Raw genomic sequence first — 19,149 nt, 5'->3', positions numbered from 1 at the left:
ATAAAAAATAATAGAATGTTATTAAGATTTCTATGTAAACATAATAAGCATGTCCACCGGCAGCCTACTGAATGAACTGGTAAATTGGATAGGTAGCATTATCTATTATTTAAAATGTATTCGACTGTGTGCTAACAAAATTAACAAGAAGTCTTCCTTGGAAGAACTAGTCAACCCTTAAGGAAAGAACAATTATCAATGGTGAATTTAAAATAAAAATATTGGGGTGCCTGGGTGGCTCAGTCGGTTGGGTGTCCGACTTCGGCTCAGGTCATGATTTCACAGCTCGGGGGTTCGAGCCCCGCGTTGGGATCTGTGCTGACAGCTCAGAGCCTGGAGCCCGCTTCAGATTCTATGTCTCCCTCTCTCTCTGCCCCTATCCTGCTCACACTCTGTCTCTCTCTCTCTTTCTCTCAAAAATAAATAAACATTAAAAAAATAATAATAATAAAATAAAAATGTTGAATTTAATGTAATGATTTCTTCACAAAGGAGTTTTTATTTAACTAATCAAACCATTATAAACCTATTTCTTTGTCTCCTCAGTCCCATATACATTCCATCTTCTATGTAAACTGTCTCTGTCACTGAATGGAATTGGCTACAGTATCTATCTTTTTTTTTTTTTTTAATCTTTATATGGCTGTGTCATCTTGAATTCAATTGATTTGACACTGATTCAAATAGAAATAATTTAGTTCTTTCTTTTGGAAATTTTAGACCTTGATTCTAATGAGTCTAAGTAGGTAGTTAAAAGGATTGCCTTCTGAATTCTGAAACTGAGAGTCAACCATATATGTGGAGAGAGATATCTGCTCTATAGAGAAATAATCATAAGATTTGGAAAGATAAGTGGAAACAAGGCTGTTTGATTGCATGAAGTTTCACCAGCTGACTATTTTTCTGATAGTTTTCTAAATCTTATAAATGTCCATTATTTGGTTTTGTTTTGATGCTAAAACAAGATTAAAGTCACTCTGGAATTTCAGAGAGAATAAGGAAAATAATTTACCTCTGAGTGTTCAAAGAGAAAGGATACAAACATGACAATGATAAATTCAACTGCAATTACTGCTTTGCTTTGTCTTTGCCAATTTTCATCATTTTTTAAGAAAGAAAATGTAAAGCTGCACATGTTTTACTCAAATATACAGGTGTGCACATTGATTAAAAATTATGTTGTTGGGGTGCCTGGGTGGCGCAGTCGGTTAAGCGTCCGACTTCAGCCAGGTCACGATCTCGCGGTCTGTGAGTTCGAGCCCCGTGTCAAGCTCTGGGCTGATGGCTCAGAGCCTGGAGCCTGTTTCTGATTCTGTGTCTCCCTCTCTCTCTGCCCCTCCCCCGTTCATGCTCTGTCTCTCTTTGTCCCAAAAATAAATAAATGTTGAAAAAAAAATTTTTTTTTTTAAATTATGTTGTTATCTCTTGTGAGAATTTTATGTAACTGCATCTTTATAATATGATATATGTTCATAATTATATATAGAACTATATATGTATATATATATACACACACATGTATAAATATTTATATATGTAGGTTTGTTTAGATTTTTTTTTCATTTAACAGTATTTATCATCTCATTAGCCAAAAAAGACTTTTATATGAGGGTAACATGCAACATCTGACAAATTCAGTATCAAGGAAACCCTTTACTGATGGACTATATTAATTTATGGCATACAACATGCCTGATTATTCAAATGTAAAGAAAAAAATGTTTACCACTTTTGAATGTCTGATAATAGAGTCTGGTTAATATTCCAGAATAATTAGAATAATTGTTCTATTAAAACAAAATATTCAAAATATTTATTTCAATGCCATCTGATCTAGTCAGGTCAATTTTGAGCAAGTCTTCCAGTAATATATCAGTAATGAAAAATGTTATGAACAATAGTTAACCTTGATCATATGTCACTCTTTATTAAGTTAATAAAAATGCTATCACAAATATGAAGTTTCTTTGAATCAGGAAATTAAACTACAGTTTTATCTCCATCATACCCTAAAAATAAATCAGGAGAATCTGCTAGCTTACAGTAATATGTTCTAGGACGCCCAATATTTTATCACAAATATTGTGCATCTGAAACATGGGGGTTAAAATAGTACCGAAGTATGAAGGCTGTACCCTGACCTGAAAGCATTAGAGAATGATAAGAATAATTTTTGGACAATGCATTTAAAAAAAAAATGTCTATTTGGGTGCAAGTAGAAAAAAAAGGAAGAGAGGTGTTTTATTAAACCTAGAAAGTAATAAAAAAGTAGTTTCAGAATAAATAAAGAGCCAGATAGAGAAAAATAATAATTAGACACACTTCTGAAAACGGATTTTTTCTTCTCCTACTAAACAAGAACAAATTCAAAACCAAAGCCAAAGAAACAAATAAATATGCTGCTTATAAGGCCGAGCAAATCAGATGAATTTACAAAGACTAGGAAGTCCACTATAAACCAAAATTTAGTGGAAATTATATATTCAAAATAAGCAGATATCTTTTTTTTTTTAACTTTGAAGACACACACACACACACACAACTTTTAAATTCCAACTTGTTTCCAATATCATTTTCTTGCTTTTGCTTTATAGAATGTTCATTCACTGTATTGAACTAAGGTATGGCTCAAAATGTAAAATTCAATGATACTAGGAAAGCTAGGTAATTGAGATTTGTTTTTGGAACTTATGTGGAATATTCAACTTGGGATATGTCTAAATTGAAAAAGGAGGAAGACAATAAGCTGTTTTAGAAATATAAATTGAAACACACAGCTGCAATTGTTGCAAATTGATTAGAATCTTTGTGCTTAGACTATGCTTAATGCATTTCATTCTCTCTTGAAAAAAAAAACTTTTTAGTCCTATTATTATTAGGATACTGTGGACTTCATATCTTTTTTTAAAATTTCAGTTGAGGGGCGCCTGGGTGGCTCAGTCGGTTAAGCGGCCAACTTCGGCTCAGGTCATGATCTCGCGGTCCGGAAGTTCGAGGCCCGTGCTGTGCTGACAGCTCAGAGCCTGGAGCCTGTTTCGGATTCTGTGTCTCCCTCTCTCTGACCCTCCCCCGTTCATGCTCTGTCTCTCTCTGTCTCACAAATAAATAAACTTTAAAAAAAAAAAATTCAGTTGACAGTTGAAAACAAAATAAATTGCACATTTCATAGTTGTTGAAAATTACTGACAAAATAAAGTAGTGTTGACCTTAACCTTCTAATGATGGGAGAGCTATTAAAATTATGAGACCATTTCCCAATAGTAATATCACTTTTTACTGAATGAGAAGTATTGAAGCTAATATAATACTTAAAGAAGTTTTTCTCTTAATTTAACCATTATATGAATAATATGTAATGGAGAGTTTTATTCTAGGTTATTCAAATAAACACTGTAATGAGATCAGCAAGATAAATTGATCAAAATATTTTTCAGTGTTCAAAGAGCTACTGAGTCATTGAAGAATTAGAAGGCCAAGATATTTTAATCAGGACTCTGGAATAGTGATTGAATCTAGGATGTGAGGATATGTCTTTTTGTTTTGTTTTGTTTTTAGATGTTTATTTTTGAGAGAGAGAGAGAGAGAGAGAGGGAGAGAGAGGGAGGGGCAGAGAGGGGGAGACAGAGAATCTGAAGCAGGCTCCAGCCTCTGAGCTGGCAGCACAGAGCCCTATGAGGGGTTTGAACCCATGAACCATGAGATCACGACCTGAGCCGAAGTCAGCCGCTTAACCGACTGAACCATCCAGGAGCCCTTAGGATATGAAGTCTGATAGCACCCTGGAAAGAAGACTAAATTTTTTGAGGGTGCCGGAGAATGCAAGGACAAAAATTGTTGGTTGGCATTTTTCAAAGACAGAGAGATAGGCTTACAAAATCTCCAGGTTTTGGGTTGAGACCTAGAAGAATTACACCCTAGGAACAATGATGAAGCAGGAGTAGATCTGTCTTTCTAGGTGCTAGAGCTCAGCCTGAGATCATTTCAATCATCAATTGGATTAAGATGACTTAGACCAAATAACGTCATTAGTCCTTCTGCAGGAAGATAAGTCAGTTTGAAAAGAACTTAATATCATTCTATGCCTCAAGTTATCTTTACAAGTTTTTCATACACATTTTTCTGCACTAGGTCAGAAATGTAAGGGTGTAACAGGAGTAAAGACATGTAATCAGGGGCGCCTGGGTGGCTCAGTCAGTTAAGCGTCCGACTTCAGCTCAGGTCATGATCTCACAGTCCGGGAGTTCGAGCCCCGCGTTGGGATCTGGGCTGATGGCTCAGAGCCTGGAGCCTGCTTCCGATTCTGCGTCTCCCTCTCTCTCTGCCCCTCCCCCGTTCATGCTCTGTCTCTCTCTGTCTCAAAAATAAATAAACATTAAAAAAAAATTAATAAAAAGAAGACATGTAATCAAATCCAAAGAAACAGCAGATTCGAAACAGATAAACTGAATATCCACATAACAGAATTATCAGACACATACATTTAAAAAATGATCTTTGTATGTTCAAAGAAATAAAAACCAAAGTTGAGAATTTTAGCCGATAGCTGAAACCTCTGAGAAGAAAAATATGGAAATGGGTGTGTGTCCCAGAAGAATACAAAGAGAATAATGGAAAACCAACTGTTAAAGAGATTATGATAATTTTCAAATGAAATATTTATACAAAACAGAAGACTCGGGTTACACTCGAAACCCAAAGCGGGATAAACAGAAACAATCATAACCGTATCATTTTCCGACAGTGATAATCAAACAAAAGACCAATTTCATATGAGCCAGAGAAAAGGCACATTAATTTCAGAAGACTGTAGTGGACTTTTAGAAACAAGGGAGTCAAATATCAAAAAAATGAAATTTTGTGAAATGAAGACAAATATAACTGCCAATATGGAATTATTTTTTCCCGTAAAAAGTATTTTCCAGAATAAATGTTAAGTGAATATATTTAGAATGAATATGACAGAACTAGAGTAAATTACTAAAGATATTCTTCAGGAAGAATGATAATGATCAAAGTTATAAGAGCAGCATTAGAGGTACTAACTAAATTACAGTGAAACTGATAAATCTAAATAAGTATTGGCCATATAAAATTACAGTAGTTGGGGTGTGCCTGGGTGGCTCAGTTGGTTAAGTGCCCAACTTTGGCTAAAGTCATGAACTCATGGTTTGGGAGTTCAAGCCCCCTGTTAGGCCCTATGCTGACAGCTAAGAACCTGGAGCCTGCTTCCGATTCTGTATCTCCCTCTCTCTCTGCTCCTCACCCCTTCGCACTCTGTTTCTCTCTCTCTGTCTCTCAAAAATAAGTAAACATTAAAAATTTAAAAAATATTTATAGTTGTGGATTTTTACTTAAAAGTACCTAGAAAATTAAAATATATCACAACAATAGAAGATGAGTCAGGAAGAGCTCAAATATCATAAAGTCATTCAATTATCTATGAAATATCTTCACATCAGCAAACCTAAATTCAACAATGTATATGAGTGTTCAATATCTTAAAGATATACATTAAAATCTCTTGGGTAACCAGTAGAGTTAGTAAAAAAGAAACCAAAATAACAGCGAGGCTAATAGACAATAAAGTATGACAATTAATTCCAAATGGAGCAAGGAAAATAAAAACAAAACAAAAGGATTGTAGAACACATGAAGCAAATTGAAAGAAAATATTAAGTTTGGTGATAAAATTCAATATCCTTTATAATAAAAATAGACTATGATTAAAACGTAAAACATTAAACTATTATTCCACTAAAAGAAAACATAGAAGAAAGCTCCCAGAGCTAGGGCAAGACAAAGGGTTCTTTCCTATGACAGCAAAGACAAGATCTTTAAATCATTGACAACTTAAACTGCATTAAAATTGAAAACATTTTGCAAAGAAAAAGAAAATCTCATTAAGGGACTGAAAAGACAAACTAAAAACTGAAAATATTTGCAAAACACTTAGCAAAGGACTTTATCTAGAACATAAAAGATAATTTTGAAACTCAAAAGTATGTGCTAAATAAATGAAAACATGTTTATACACATACCTACACAAAGATAGATAACAGCTTTATTTGTAAGAGCAAAATATTTAAATGTCCATCAGTGGGTGAATAGATAAACAAATGTCCATCAGTGGGTGACTAGATAAACAAACTACTACATTCATACAACCAAATACTACTCAAAATAAAAAAACTGAGTATTGATATATGCAACAGATAGAATGGATCCCAAAGGCACTATACTTAGAGAAAATTAAACATCAATCTAACAAAAGAACCTGTTTAATTCTATTTATAGCATTTGACACATGACAAAAATATAGAAATGAAAAAAAAGGTCAGTAGTTGCTCCAGGTTAGGGAAAAGAGTGTGTAAACATAGAGGGATAATATGAGAGAGTTCTTTGTGGCAATGGAAGAATTCTGTATCTGATTGTGGTTTTAGATACTTGAATCTTCCCGAGAGATAAATTACACAGAAGTATAGGCACAGACACGAATTAACATAAAAATGGTGACAAGTGAATTTGATATTTAGTTAATCGGATCTATATAATGAGGATTATTATATTAATCTTTTATCCTAAGTCTTTCAATAAGTTCAATGAGGCAAATATTTTCTCAATAATCTGTGACAGCACACTCTTACTTGATGAAAAATATTATTAAAATCTTAATTTTGACCTTGTAAAGAGACTTTCTAAAAAAAACCAAAAAACAAAAACAAAACCCAACCCTATGATAATGCCTTTATTATAGGAGCACATTTTAATGTTTTATAAATGTATAAGAATGTTAGGTGCAGTAAAATATTGTTTTTATTGTATAATTTACTTGCTATAAAGTGGGTGTGATTGCAATGTAATGTGTATATTTTTAGCATTTAATAGGACTGACTCATTTGGAGCAAAAGATTATGTGAACCATAGGGTTGATTTAAAAATATTCATCCTATTTCCAGAGTTCTCTTTGTCACCTAAATGACTTTCCTCTCAAATAAGCTATAATTTTCTAGTACAATTGTCCTAGAATTCCACCTTAGCACTTTCTCCGCTCAGTGCTTATCCAAATGATGCAGTTGGAATTTTTAATGAACTCACCATTAATGCCACTCGGCTTGACACAACTTCTGTAGACAGAATTCCCTTTTCATCATAAATGTGGACAAAGACTATGAATATTTTAACCTTTGAAGATCAGAATCTGCTTGTCTAAAATCTCCTTTAGTAAAGGTCTGTTGATAACACATTTAAGTATCAAACCCTTTGCTTACATAATGCATGCATTAATAGGTTCTTTTATAAATATTATACTTCACAAGGATTCAGAATATTCTAAACAGTGTTTTTGTACAACAAATTAGTACTCAAAACTGAATCAACAAACTTTGAAAATTAAAGCAACTATTTAACCAAAAACACTAAAATATAAATAATGATCTAAATTTAGGAATAATATATATTAAAGGAGAGATTGTTAGAAAAGCAAAAGATGTGACAATATTGTAAGTAATAAATGCAAACTTGAATTTCTCTATTTGAGGATTAATAATAATGAATAATTTGTCCTGTGTTTGGAATAATTTTGAAAATTGAATGAGCACTGCCGTCCAGATGGAGGAGAACTTGGTGAATTCAGAACCACAAGTGTCAACATTGGTTCAATTAGTACTGCAGATGGTTCCACGTTAGTGAAGCTGGGAAATACTACACTAATTTGTAATACTACACTAAACGGATGCCCCTGATAAAGGATATGTTGTTCCTAATGTGGATCTACCACGTCTGTGTTCCTCGAGATTGCGGTCTGGACCTCCTGGGCAAGAGGCCCAAGTGGCTAGCCAGTTCATTGCAGATGTCATTGAAACACAGATAATTCAGAAAGAGGACTTATGCATTTCTCCAGGAAAGCTTTCTTGGGTTCTGTACTGTGATATCATTTGCCTTGACTATGATGGGAACATCTTGGATGCCTGTACATTTGCTTTGTTAGCAGCTTTAAAAAAGTGTACAGCTACCAGAAGTTACTATAAATGAAGAAACTGCCTTAGCAGAAGTTAATTTAAAGAAGAAAAGTTATGTGAATATTAGAACTCATCCAGTTGCAACTTCTTTTGCTGTATTTGATGACACTCTGCTCATAGTTGACCCTACTGGAGAGAAGGAACATCTGGCAACTAGAACCTTAACAGTAGTAATGGATGAGGAAGGAAAAAACTATGTTGTCTTCACAAACCAGGTGGAAGTGGGCTGAATGGAGCTAAACTTCCAGACTGTATGAGCCGAGTGGTTAGCAGACACAAAGAGGTAAAAAAGCTAATGGATGAAGTAATTAAGACTATGAAACCCAAATAAACAACCACCACATTTTGAAAACGGATTTGTAAAAACTGTATTTGTTACTCTGTGCACAAACCTTTTATACTAAATAAATATCAAACTACATTCTTCTTGAAAAAAAAAAGAATGTTTAACTCTAAAGGGAAAACTTAAAGCATTGCCGATGATAATGTTGAATGTTGAATGTTGATTGTTGTTGATGGTAAAAAGGAAAGCTATCTTAATACAGAAAATATTAAAAATGCAGTCACATCACAAATATGGAATAGAGTGTAATCAGAAAACCTTTAAAATTCTAAAAAATATAAAATAATTGAATAGAAAAATAGAATGTACTATTCTTTGTATATCAGTATCAAAATTATTTATCAAATTAACTCTTTTACTGCCTCTGTCACTAAATATCCCCTAGTATTTCCTCTTGCTACTGAAGCTATTCCATCTATCTATTCCACTACTCATCAATAGTTCAATGCTTGTGAACTAGTGCTAAAGTATGTTCTCTGTTTCTTAGTCCTACATGTCTTTAAAATGTTTTTTTAGGGGCACCTGGGTGGCTCAGTTGGCTAAGTGTCTGACTTTGGCTGGGGTCATGATCTCGCTGTTTGCGAGTTTGAGCCCAGAGTCAGGCACTGTGCTGACAGCTTACTCAGAGCCTGGAGCCTGCTGCAGATTCTGTCTTCCTTTCTCTCTGCCCTTCCCCCACTCATACTCTCTCTCTGTCTCTCAAAAAATAAACAATTAAAAAACATTTTTTTAATTTTTTTAATGTTTTTTTTATTTTTGAGAGAGAGACAGAGTGTGTGGAGAGGGGAGGGTCAGAGAGAGAGGGAGACACAGAATCTGAAGCAGGCTCGAGGCTCTGAGCTGTCAGCACAGAGCCTGATGTGGGACTGGAACCCACGAGTGTAAAATCATGACCTGAGCCGAACAAAGTCATATGCTCAACTGACTGAGCCAACCAGGCACTCCAGTCCTACGTGTCTTTTAATGTAGTTTTCATTCTTATAATGCCATTGGATTCAGCTGCCACCACTTTGAAAGCTCCTCCTTCAAGGAGAACCAAAAGTATGCCACAATCTCCTAACTCAAAGATGTCTCATTACTTCATTCTGATTTTCCAAAATGTCTTCCCCTTGCCTTAGAACATTTTTTATTGAATATCCTATCTCCTCTCTTTCCAATATCAAAAGTCTTCATATCCCCAGGTTCCTAGAAGGAAGAGCCAAAGAAACACCATTTAACTAACAGCATAGAGGAAGCAGAAATAGGACCATCAGTCCTAGGGTAGATTGACACTTAAAAAAACAAGTTGCCCTCGTTTTTCCAATCGAGTATTTCCATTGCTCTAATTCTTGTGTAAAATTTTGGCCACTAATCCTAGTAAGCATGGAAAACTTAATATACTATTCAGTATAGTATTTAGTTTCAGTATGAATTTATTTAATAACAATTGTCCTATCAAAATGTGGGACATGCATATTGTATTTTAAACTGATACTTACTGTAGTCCAACTGACCTGTTGACCTAGGTCTGTAAAATAGAGAGTGACAATGGAGGAAGTTGCAATGCTTTGAATGGTTATGTAGTCCTTCAAAAAGGGCCCACCTTAAATAATAAGGAAATAGTAATTTAATACAATTTCAAGGTATAGTCATTTAAAAAAACACATTTTTTAATGTGAAACATGTAAAAGCAAAGGATAAATTATACATAGAAATTTCAATGTATTATGAATAATAAAGTAAAATAAAATGTGAACAAACCCATTTTATAAGTGATATCAGCAATTTTTCAATGTACAGTGGTTTCCCACCTCTACCTAAACAAAGTTCAGACCACCATTCGCTACTATCCTGTTGTGTTCTGAGAAAATGCAATATTAGATAATATCATAATCAAATCTAATACAAGGTATTTTTATAGTATAATTTAGGGTATCAGTAGATATAGATGTCAACTGTTCTCTAAATGCTTTTATTATATGATAAATTAGGGTGAATACATTTTAGTGGTCATCGCAAAGCACTAGTGGAGTGACATGATATATGTTTTAGAAGATCTCTATGGATGCTATGTGGAAATTGGGAGGAAGGGGAAGCAAGATTACTTAGGAAAAATTCAAATTCATCAGGCAGGGGACTTTTTTTTTTATCTTTATTTTTGAGAAAGAGAGAGAGAGAGAGAGATAGAGAGAATGAGTGGAGGAGGGGCAGAGAGAGAGGGAGACACAGAATCTGAAGCAGGCTCCAGGCTCTGAGCTGTCAGCACACAATCCAATGCGGAGCTTGAACCCACGAACTGAGAGATCATGACCTGAGCCAAAGTCGGATGCTTAATTGACTGAGCCACCCAGGTGCCCCATGCAGGGGACTTTTTAGATTAAGATGGCACTGATAGAAATGTTAAAAATGCATCAATTTTAGATCTGTTTTGAACACAGAGCAGGTTCAACTTGAGAGGAGAGTATATCAGTGAAATAAAGACAGCTCTTAGATTTTGGCCTGAGCATTTAGGTGCATTATAATTTGGGGGTGGAAATTAAGATTTAAGTTAGGGCATGTTAAGTGTGTGATATTTATTACACATTCAAGTAGGAACTGTCAAATAGGCAGTTGGGTAAGTATGTCTGTAGATATCTGAAAGTCATTAACATTTAAAGCCACGCTGCTTGATGAGATTATTTATGTATTCAGTTTGGAAAAAGAATGGAAATTAAGACAGGTTTCTAGCACTCCAGGCTTTCAAAGTAATAAGAGAAACATACAGCAAAGATTACTTGGAGTTTCTCATGAAATAGGAGGAAAATAAACAGAACCGATGTCTTAGAAGACATGTAAAGGAAATGTTCCCTTCTTAATAATAAACACTAGATAAGTCTGCCATGTGTGTACTAAAAGATATATACAAAGATATTCTTATTAGAATTATTTATAATTGCAAAACCATTGTAAAGACTTAAATGTTCATAAATGAGATAATGGTAAATATAATTTATTTTATTCGAAGATGTACTATACAGAAAATACACTAGAGCTAGACTAATCTCATAAGTATAATGCAATTATTATTGCCATTGTTGTTGTTTTGTTTATATTATTCTTTATGCTAATCTATTTGTGATTTATATTATCCTCAGTCATGGAAAAGTGTTATTTCATTCTCTTTTTTGCAAGACACATTGAATGTTAGTTTATGACTATTTTAGATTATTTTCAGAATCCAATACATTGATTTGTAATTACAGGTATCTTAAAGTAAGATAAAATATATAATTGATATATACTAATTTTGAATATTGTATTTGATAAATCCAATATGAATACAATAGGCTATCATTCCCTTGATCAGGTTATGTTATGTGGCTTCATAAGAGAGATTATTCAAGTGAGTCTGAGTTAATCATGTATTATTTAAATCTGCATGAATAGATAAGAGAAAGGAATTCAGGTTCAAAGTACTAGAGTACTAGGAATAAAGTACTAGAAAGATTTCTGGAATGAAGATGGAGAGGGCCACATGGCAAGAATGCAAATAGTCTCTAGGAACTGAAATGGCCTATAGGATGTGACAACTAGCCAGGAAATAGGAACCTCTGTCATACAACCACAAAACAACGTGAATTCTTCAAACAAGAATGAAGATGGAAATAGAATTTTCTAGAAGTCTTGAGATGAGAATTCAGCTCAACCAATACCTTGATCAGCTTTGTGATATTCTGAGCAGAGAAGCCAGCCATACTGTATCTTCAAGCTAATAAATGAGTGTTAATTTTAATTTGTTACACAGCAGTAGGAATTCAATGCGACATAGATCAAGGTAAAGACTGATATAAAAATGGTCAATAATATCTTGACAATCATGTATGACAACAAGAAATGTTAATTGGAACAAAAGAATATGATAGCCTTGTAACACCAAAAAAAATGCTGAGAACATCTTTACAACATACATCTATGTATTGTCACCTTTGAGGAGGGGATTCATTTCTACTCCTGTATCACTTGATGACTTCAAGGAACAGAGCATTGGCATATTTTTTATTATTTTTATTTTTTATTGGCATATTTTTAAAATGCTGTCCCATCAATATGACATTTGAATAGAAGGAATCGAGAAAATCCAGGAATATCATTAATAATGCCACTCAGACTCAGTAATCCAGGAACTTTGCCCCTGGCCTTCTATGTCTATGTATGTTTTCCAAAGGGAGAGGAATATGTAGGGCCAAGAAAATATGCCTAAAACAGGAGCTGATGCTGTCTGTATCATGCTTCAGCATATATCATGCTTCAGCCACTTAAGGCCCCTGAATTTCCTGCCCAAATTAATTTAAAAAAATCATCTTTCTTGGGCATTTCTTCCCAAAGTGGACCAGAATCTAGGGTATGTACCTAGGGGTTTTTCAAAGCTGTTGTATAAAGGGTGTAGATGATTGGAGCCAGCAATGGGAAGGACAGGGCTAACTCTTCACCTCTCTATTGTAGAAATCCAATAATTTTAAGACTTTGAAATTTAACTCTGTGCTTCCAGAACATTATTAAGTATATTAATCAAGGTAGGAAGAAACAACACATTTTAGTTACCAATTTGTATGACAGATTTATTACAGAAATCAGAGTTCTTTACCATTCCCATATCTGCACTATTTGCAATATGAGTTTTAGTATCTCTTATTAAGACTTGGTGTCCATTTCCCCACTTCCTTGAATATAGGTTAGCCTAGTCACTCACTTTAGCTAACAGAATGTAGGGCAAAGATCATGTAACACTTCCAAGCCTGGGCCTAAACAGTCCTTGAGTTCTTGTATTCATTTGTTTGTACCCCTGATTCCACCATGAGAACAAGCTCACGATATTCCACTGAAGCCTGAGAAACCACATAGAGTAGAGAGGATTTGATTGGCTGAAGTTATGACCAACCTAGACCAGCCAGTCACCAAGAACCTACCAGCTGACGGCAGCTGATTGAGTGAACCTACACAAGTAAGGCCAAGTCCAGCTCAGCTCAGCACAATCCCCAAGCTAAATAAATATTTGCTCTTTTGCCCACAAAAAGCAATGTTTATTATTTTGTTTAGTTTTTGTGGTGTCTTTTGTGTGATGAAACTGTAAAAGACTAAATTTACATGATGTCATTGCTCACAGTACAAGTATTCTGACAAATATATTCTAGCAGGAAATATAGGTAAATATTGAGGACCTGCTTTGTTTCAGTGTTAAGTTTTATTTCCTTAATATTAATAGCTATAACATCAATCAGCTATAACTGATTGATAAAGCATCTACCATATGCCAACCATTATAGTGCTTTATAAACATAATCTTATTCAACACTTATAAAACAAAAACCAAACCATGAGTTTGGTTCTTTATTAGCTCCCCTTTACAAAAGAAAAGATCCTATAGATAGTTAAGTAAAAGGTTTAAAATTCTGCATTACTTCAAACAACTTTCTACCATATCTTGCTTAGCCTGCTAAATTAATTGACTCTTTTTTTTTCAAATATGACATCATACTTTTATTCAAGGACACTTAATGGCTATATTTCATTTAGATTATACCCTGTAAATGTATGTTAGGAGAAATCAAGTAAATACATGTGAGGAGAAAGTAAAAAGTCACATTCACCAGGAAGGTTGAACTAACAGAAATTCCTATTCCTTATAGTGTTCTTCAAACTGAGTTATATTTTACATTGATGCCTGTGGCATTCTAGAGTTATCATTATATACTAGTCAAGTTCAGAAAACAATATCACTATATCATTTTATATTACTTAGCATCTATGTGTTGAACTACATTTATATGTTCGGCATATATTAGGCTCTGCAGAGGCAAAAATAAACAAGATAATGAGTCTTCTCTTTTAGACTCTAGGAATTTGTCTTGGACATTTGAGCTTGGAAGAATTTGGGACCATCAGGAAAGTGTGACTTCCAAGAATACCATGTATTCCTATGTTTTCAGCATAGAGGTTTCAAAGAAAGGTGTAATATCTAAGAAATAATGAAAGCAAACACGACAGCTTAGATCCAAAGAAATCATCATTTGTCCTTGAGTAATGGTAATATGAGAGAAAAGATGGCCTGAATATTAGCAAAAGTACAAGGAAGAAAAAAAGAAGGCCGTTCATTGCAGTGTAAAATAATTAGAGATTGAAATTCCTTAATAGATGTGTATTGTAGATTTACTATAATTGACTTCAAGTAAGTATTTTCTAAAACTTATAACAGCTCTTCTTGAACAAGTCCAAATTTAAGATCAAGGTGATGTAATGTTAATTACAATGATTCTTAAGAGAGTTAACTTTTAAGTGTATCTATAAATTTTCTGAAAGGAAAATAGGATTTGACAGTTTGAGAAACTTGAGGCTTAATACTGGATATAATATTTTCCCTAAAATTAATTCATTTCTGCTCCTCATTACCTCATTTATTTTGCTTTAAGTAGAAAATAAGAGAAAGAAAGAAGGAAAAAGAAAAAAAGAAAGAGAGAAAGAGAAATTGCTGACCAGTATCCCTGAGAACCTATTAGGAGGTAGTAGGATGAGAGAAAAAAACAGTAAAACTTTTAGAGATAGAAAGATGTTAGTTCAGATCCTGCATCCAATGCATGTTGACAGTGAGTATGTGAAAATTATCTTCTTGAGACTAAAATTCCTCATCCATAAAAATGGAGCACTAGCTTATTGGGAGAATCAATTGATATAATTGATTTATGGCACTTATTACAATGCCTGTCATTTAGTAAGTGATAAATAAGTATTAGCTATTGATGAGAGAAAAGGGATTCCAAATTAAATAAATAGATCAATGAAATTTGATTCTTACCTCGTTCTAGCTGCAGACCAACTCTAGAAGGGTACCACTTCGGACCTGTTCAATGAAAAATAATAGCATTTAGTTGTCAACACAAGTGTCAACACAGTTTAAAATCCAATAGTTTCTTTGGATAAATACTTAGAGTGCAATCGCTGGGTCATAGGGTAGTTCTATTTTTAACTTTTTTGAGGAAACTTCATATTGTTCTCCAGAGTGGCTGCATCAGTTTGCATTCCCACCAACAGTGCAAGGAGGGTTCCCATTTCTCCACATCTTCAGCAACACCTGTTGTTTCTTGTGTTGTTAATTTTAGCCATTCTGAGTGGTGTGCAGTGATATCTCATTGTGGTTTTTATTTGCATTTCTCTGATGATGAGTGATGTTGAGCATCTTTTCAAATGTCTGTTAGCCATCTCGATGTCTTCTTTGGAAAAATGTCTATTCATGTCTTCTGACCATTTTTCATTTGGATTATTCATCTTTGGGTGTTGAGTTTGATAAGTTCTTTACATATTTTGAATACAAATCCTTTATCAGATAGGTTATTTGCAAATATCTTCTCCCATTCCACTGGTTTCCTTTTAGTTTTGTTGATGGTTTCCTTCCCTGTGCAATTTTTTATCTTGATGAATTCCCAATAGTTCATTATTGCTTTTGTTTCTTTTGACTCAGGAGACATATCCAGAAAGAAGTTGCTACAGCTAATGTCAAAGAGGTTACTGCCCATGTTCTTCTTGGATTTTCACGGTTTCAGGTGTCACATTTACATCTTTAACTCTATGATCCAGCAATTGCATCGTATTTACCCAAAGTATACAAGAGTACTAATTCAAAGGGATACATGGATATGTTATATATAACAGCATTGTCTACTGTAGTCAGATTATGGAAACAGCCCAAGTGTCCATCAACTGATGAATGGGTAAAGAAGAAGTAGTATATACATACAATGGAATATTACTCAACCATAAAAAGAATGAAATATTTCCATTTACAGCAATGTGGATGGAGCTAAAGAGTATCATGCTAAGTAAAGTAAGTCAGAGAAAGGCAAATACCATATAACTTCACTCCTATGTAGAATTTAACAAACAAAACAATCATAAGCTAAAATAAAGGGAGGCAAAGCAAGCAACAGACTTATTAACTATAAATAACAAACTGATGGTTGCCAGGGAGGAGGGGGGGTAGAGTGATGAGTTAAATAGATGATGAGGATTAAGGAGTGTACTTGTAGTGATGAGTACCAGCTGTTGTATGGAAGTGTTGAATCACTAAATTGTACATGTCAATCTAATATTACACCGTATGCTAACTAAATGGAATTTAAATGGAGTTTTTAAAAATGAATAATGCAACTAAAAATGGGCAGAAGACATGAATAGGCATCACTCCCTCCCCCAATAAATCTAATAGTTTCTATTGAACAGCAGATTCGATCTTAGGAAGTGCATAAAGAAGTTATCCAGTGTCATAAATGGAGATAGTAGTTACTCTTGCAGTGTGATGATGAGCAGTAGTGGATAGTTCTGGAAGAAAGCATGATGTGAGCCTTATGGGTGATAATTTCCTGTTTTTCAATTTAAGAACTGGTTGCATAGATGTGTTCAATTTGTCGACCTGTACCAAGGTATATGACATAGAATTTATGCACTTTTAAGTAAGTTATTCTTCAACAAAATGCTTCAGCATCTTCATTTGACACTAAAGAACTTTGATCTCATTAATTTTTTAACATTTTTTTTTAACATTTATTTATTTTTGAGAGTGAGAGAGACAGAGCATGAGCAGGGGATGGGCAGAGAGAGAGAGGGAGACATAGAATCTGAAGCAGGCTCTGAGCTGTCAACACAGGGCCTGACGTGGGGCTCGAACTCACGGACTACAAGACCTGAACTAAAGTTGGACGCTTAACCAAGTGAGCCACCCAGGAACCCCAAATTAAATTTTTAAAAAAATATTGGCACCTGAAAGTGGGTTATTTTCTTTATCAAGAGTAAATCACACAATTGGAATAATATGTATTATTGACTTTTAATAATTATGGGCCTATTGATCATAACAGAACATCACTTTAATTTAGTATCTTCTCCTACTACTGTTAGGAATAAATACATAGTTTACTAAAGAATTCTACCTGACTAAGGAAATCAAAACATACTTACTATACACAGCCACAATGGAAAAATTGGCTCATAATTACCAGAATATAATTATTTTCTCTTAAAATGATTCTGTTATTATTTTAAAGTTTGTATTGAAAATTTAATTCTTAACTTTAATATCCAATATTAAGCAAATTAACTTGATTTGTAATAAATTAACAGAAGAATATTGACAAAGGAACATTCCACATTGCTCTTTTGTTTTCAAAACATTACTCTTAAAGGTGGCAGTAAGAGTGATGATAATGTAACATAACTAGACTATTGCAATAAATTCTATCTAAATTTACTGTAAAAGACAATTTATACATGTACATTATCTTGGGCAAATAATTCATACGTCAAAAATTATAATCACAAGTTTAAAATTATTTAAGATTATATTTAAACCAAACTTAGTAATAGCATGACAAATAAGCAGGCACAAAATTTAACTTTGGCATTTGATTTTTTTAAATTAGAAAATATGCAGATAAAGACACTTTCTTTTTTTTGTATTTACTAATACAATTATTATTTATATAGGCACTTGTTCTGGAATGTGTATTAACATTATTTGCTGAAAAATCTTTTAAAATATTTACTTTTATTACTGTTAGTGAAAATTGGCTGTCAAAGAAGATATGATGCAAATGCATACAGCAGAGGCTTCTATAAGTTTAAATGAGTTTCCAATATGGGTATTGGAGAAAATACAAAGCTAATGGGAATCCAATTATATTGAACGTTAGTCATTGAGCACCTATGATGGGTGAACATAAGCGGTCAATTTCTGTCCATTTTAATAATATTCACATGAAACACTGCTTTCGATAGTTATTTCATGATGCCTCCTATAGTGGAAATGCAAAATTATCATTTGAAGCCCATCGATATGTCTGTGATCTAGATGAGTGAATAATGGTTGAATCCACAAAGATTCATCAGAGAAGTTAGAAGCTCTAAACACTTTCAGGGAAATCCATATCCTCCCAAGTCTCTCAGCATGGATAAGCTATAAAACTACTTATGAGATAAACTTGGCATTTATAGGTTATAACCTTTGAACATTGTGTCCTAGTGAAAAAGTTATTAACTGTCTATATAAGTCTTTAGATTAATTTCAGTCACCTTTTCAAAGGGCAAAGCATACATTTGCTGAAATGTTCTGGGCTTATTGTGGTGAGGTGGAATAGGTTCAAAGAATGGCAGAAAAAGACAGTTTATAAACATAAATTATAAAGAACATATGTTGCATAAGTATTTTTAGCATGGATGAATAGTCTAAAATATTATTTGTAATGTATTAGTACATTGAAGATAGACAACTGGCATAGAGATGAATTACAACAACATAAGAGATCTAATGCATCTGTGTGTCTAAAGTTGTCAAGATATATAACTTGATTTGCGTAACTTTTTTCGTATTTTAGCCATGACTTACAGTTCTTTCCTTGATAATTGAAAGTGTTTATATCACTAATGGATTAACATTCTAAATGAGTAATATATATGATTTGATATATATGTAGTTCAGTATGTAATACAAATATACTTATTTTAATATACTTATTAAATATACTTATTGTAATAAGGTAGTGTTTTCCAAACTGCTGGTTGTGACCCATTAGTAAATTGGAAAAAAGGAATCAGTATTATCCTTAGCATTACAAAAAGAAATAGAATAGAATAGAATAGAATAGAATAGAATAGAATAAGTAGAGATGGATCATCATGACACTGAATAAAATATATTGGAATAAACTCTAAATAGGTTAAGTATTACTTCATGAACTTTTATTCAATATTTTAAAGTCTGTAAATACATTGTATTTTTTATAAGAC

The 19,149-nt window shown here is 33.5% G+C and overlaps 1 protein-coding gene and 1 pseudogene across 1 annotated transcript in view; one reads left to right on the top strand and one right to left on the bottom strand.

Annotated features, from left to right (window-relative positions):
• The window catches only part of TECRL (trans-2,3-enoyl-CoA reductase like), a 98,527-nt gene that overhangs the window by 28,275 nt on the left and 51,103 nt on the right, over positions 1–19,149 (bottom strand). The window contains exons 3-4 of the mRNA XM_045473893.1: positions 15,170–15,214; positions 9,840–9,943 (exon numbers count right to left, since the gene is read on the bottom strand). Coding sequence (XP_045329849.1) covers positions 9,840–9,943; positions 15,170–15,214 — 149 coding nt within the window. The remainder of the gene's footprint in view (positions 1–9,839; positions 9,944–15,169; positions 15,215–19,149) is intronic.
• Positions 50–8,446, top strand: LOC123583869 (annotated as a pseudogene).

The sequence above is a fragment of the Leopardus geoffroyi genome, chromosome B1 (genome assembly GCF_018350155.1).
Source record: "Leopardus geoffroyi isolate Oge1 chromosome B1, O.geoffroyi_Oge1_pat1.0, whole genome shotgun sequence".
NCBI classification, from domain to species: Eukaryota; Metazoa; Chordata; class Mammalia; order Carnivora; family Felidae; genus Leopardus; species Leopardus geoffroyi.
The sequence above is the reverse complement of the archived record's forward strand: the minus strand, read 5'-3'. Positions and strand labels throughout refer to the sequence as shown.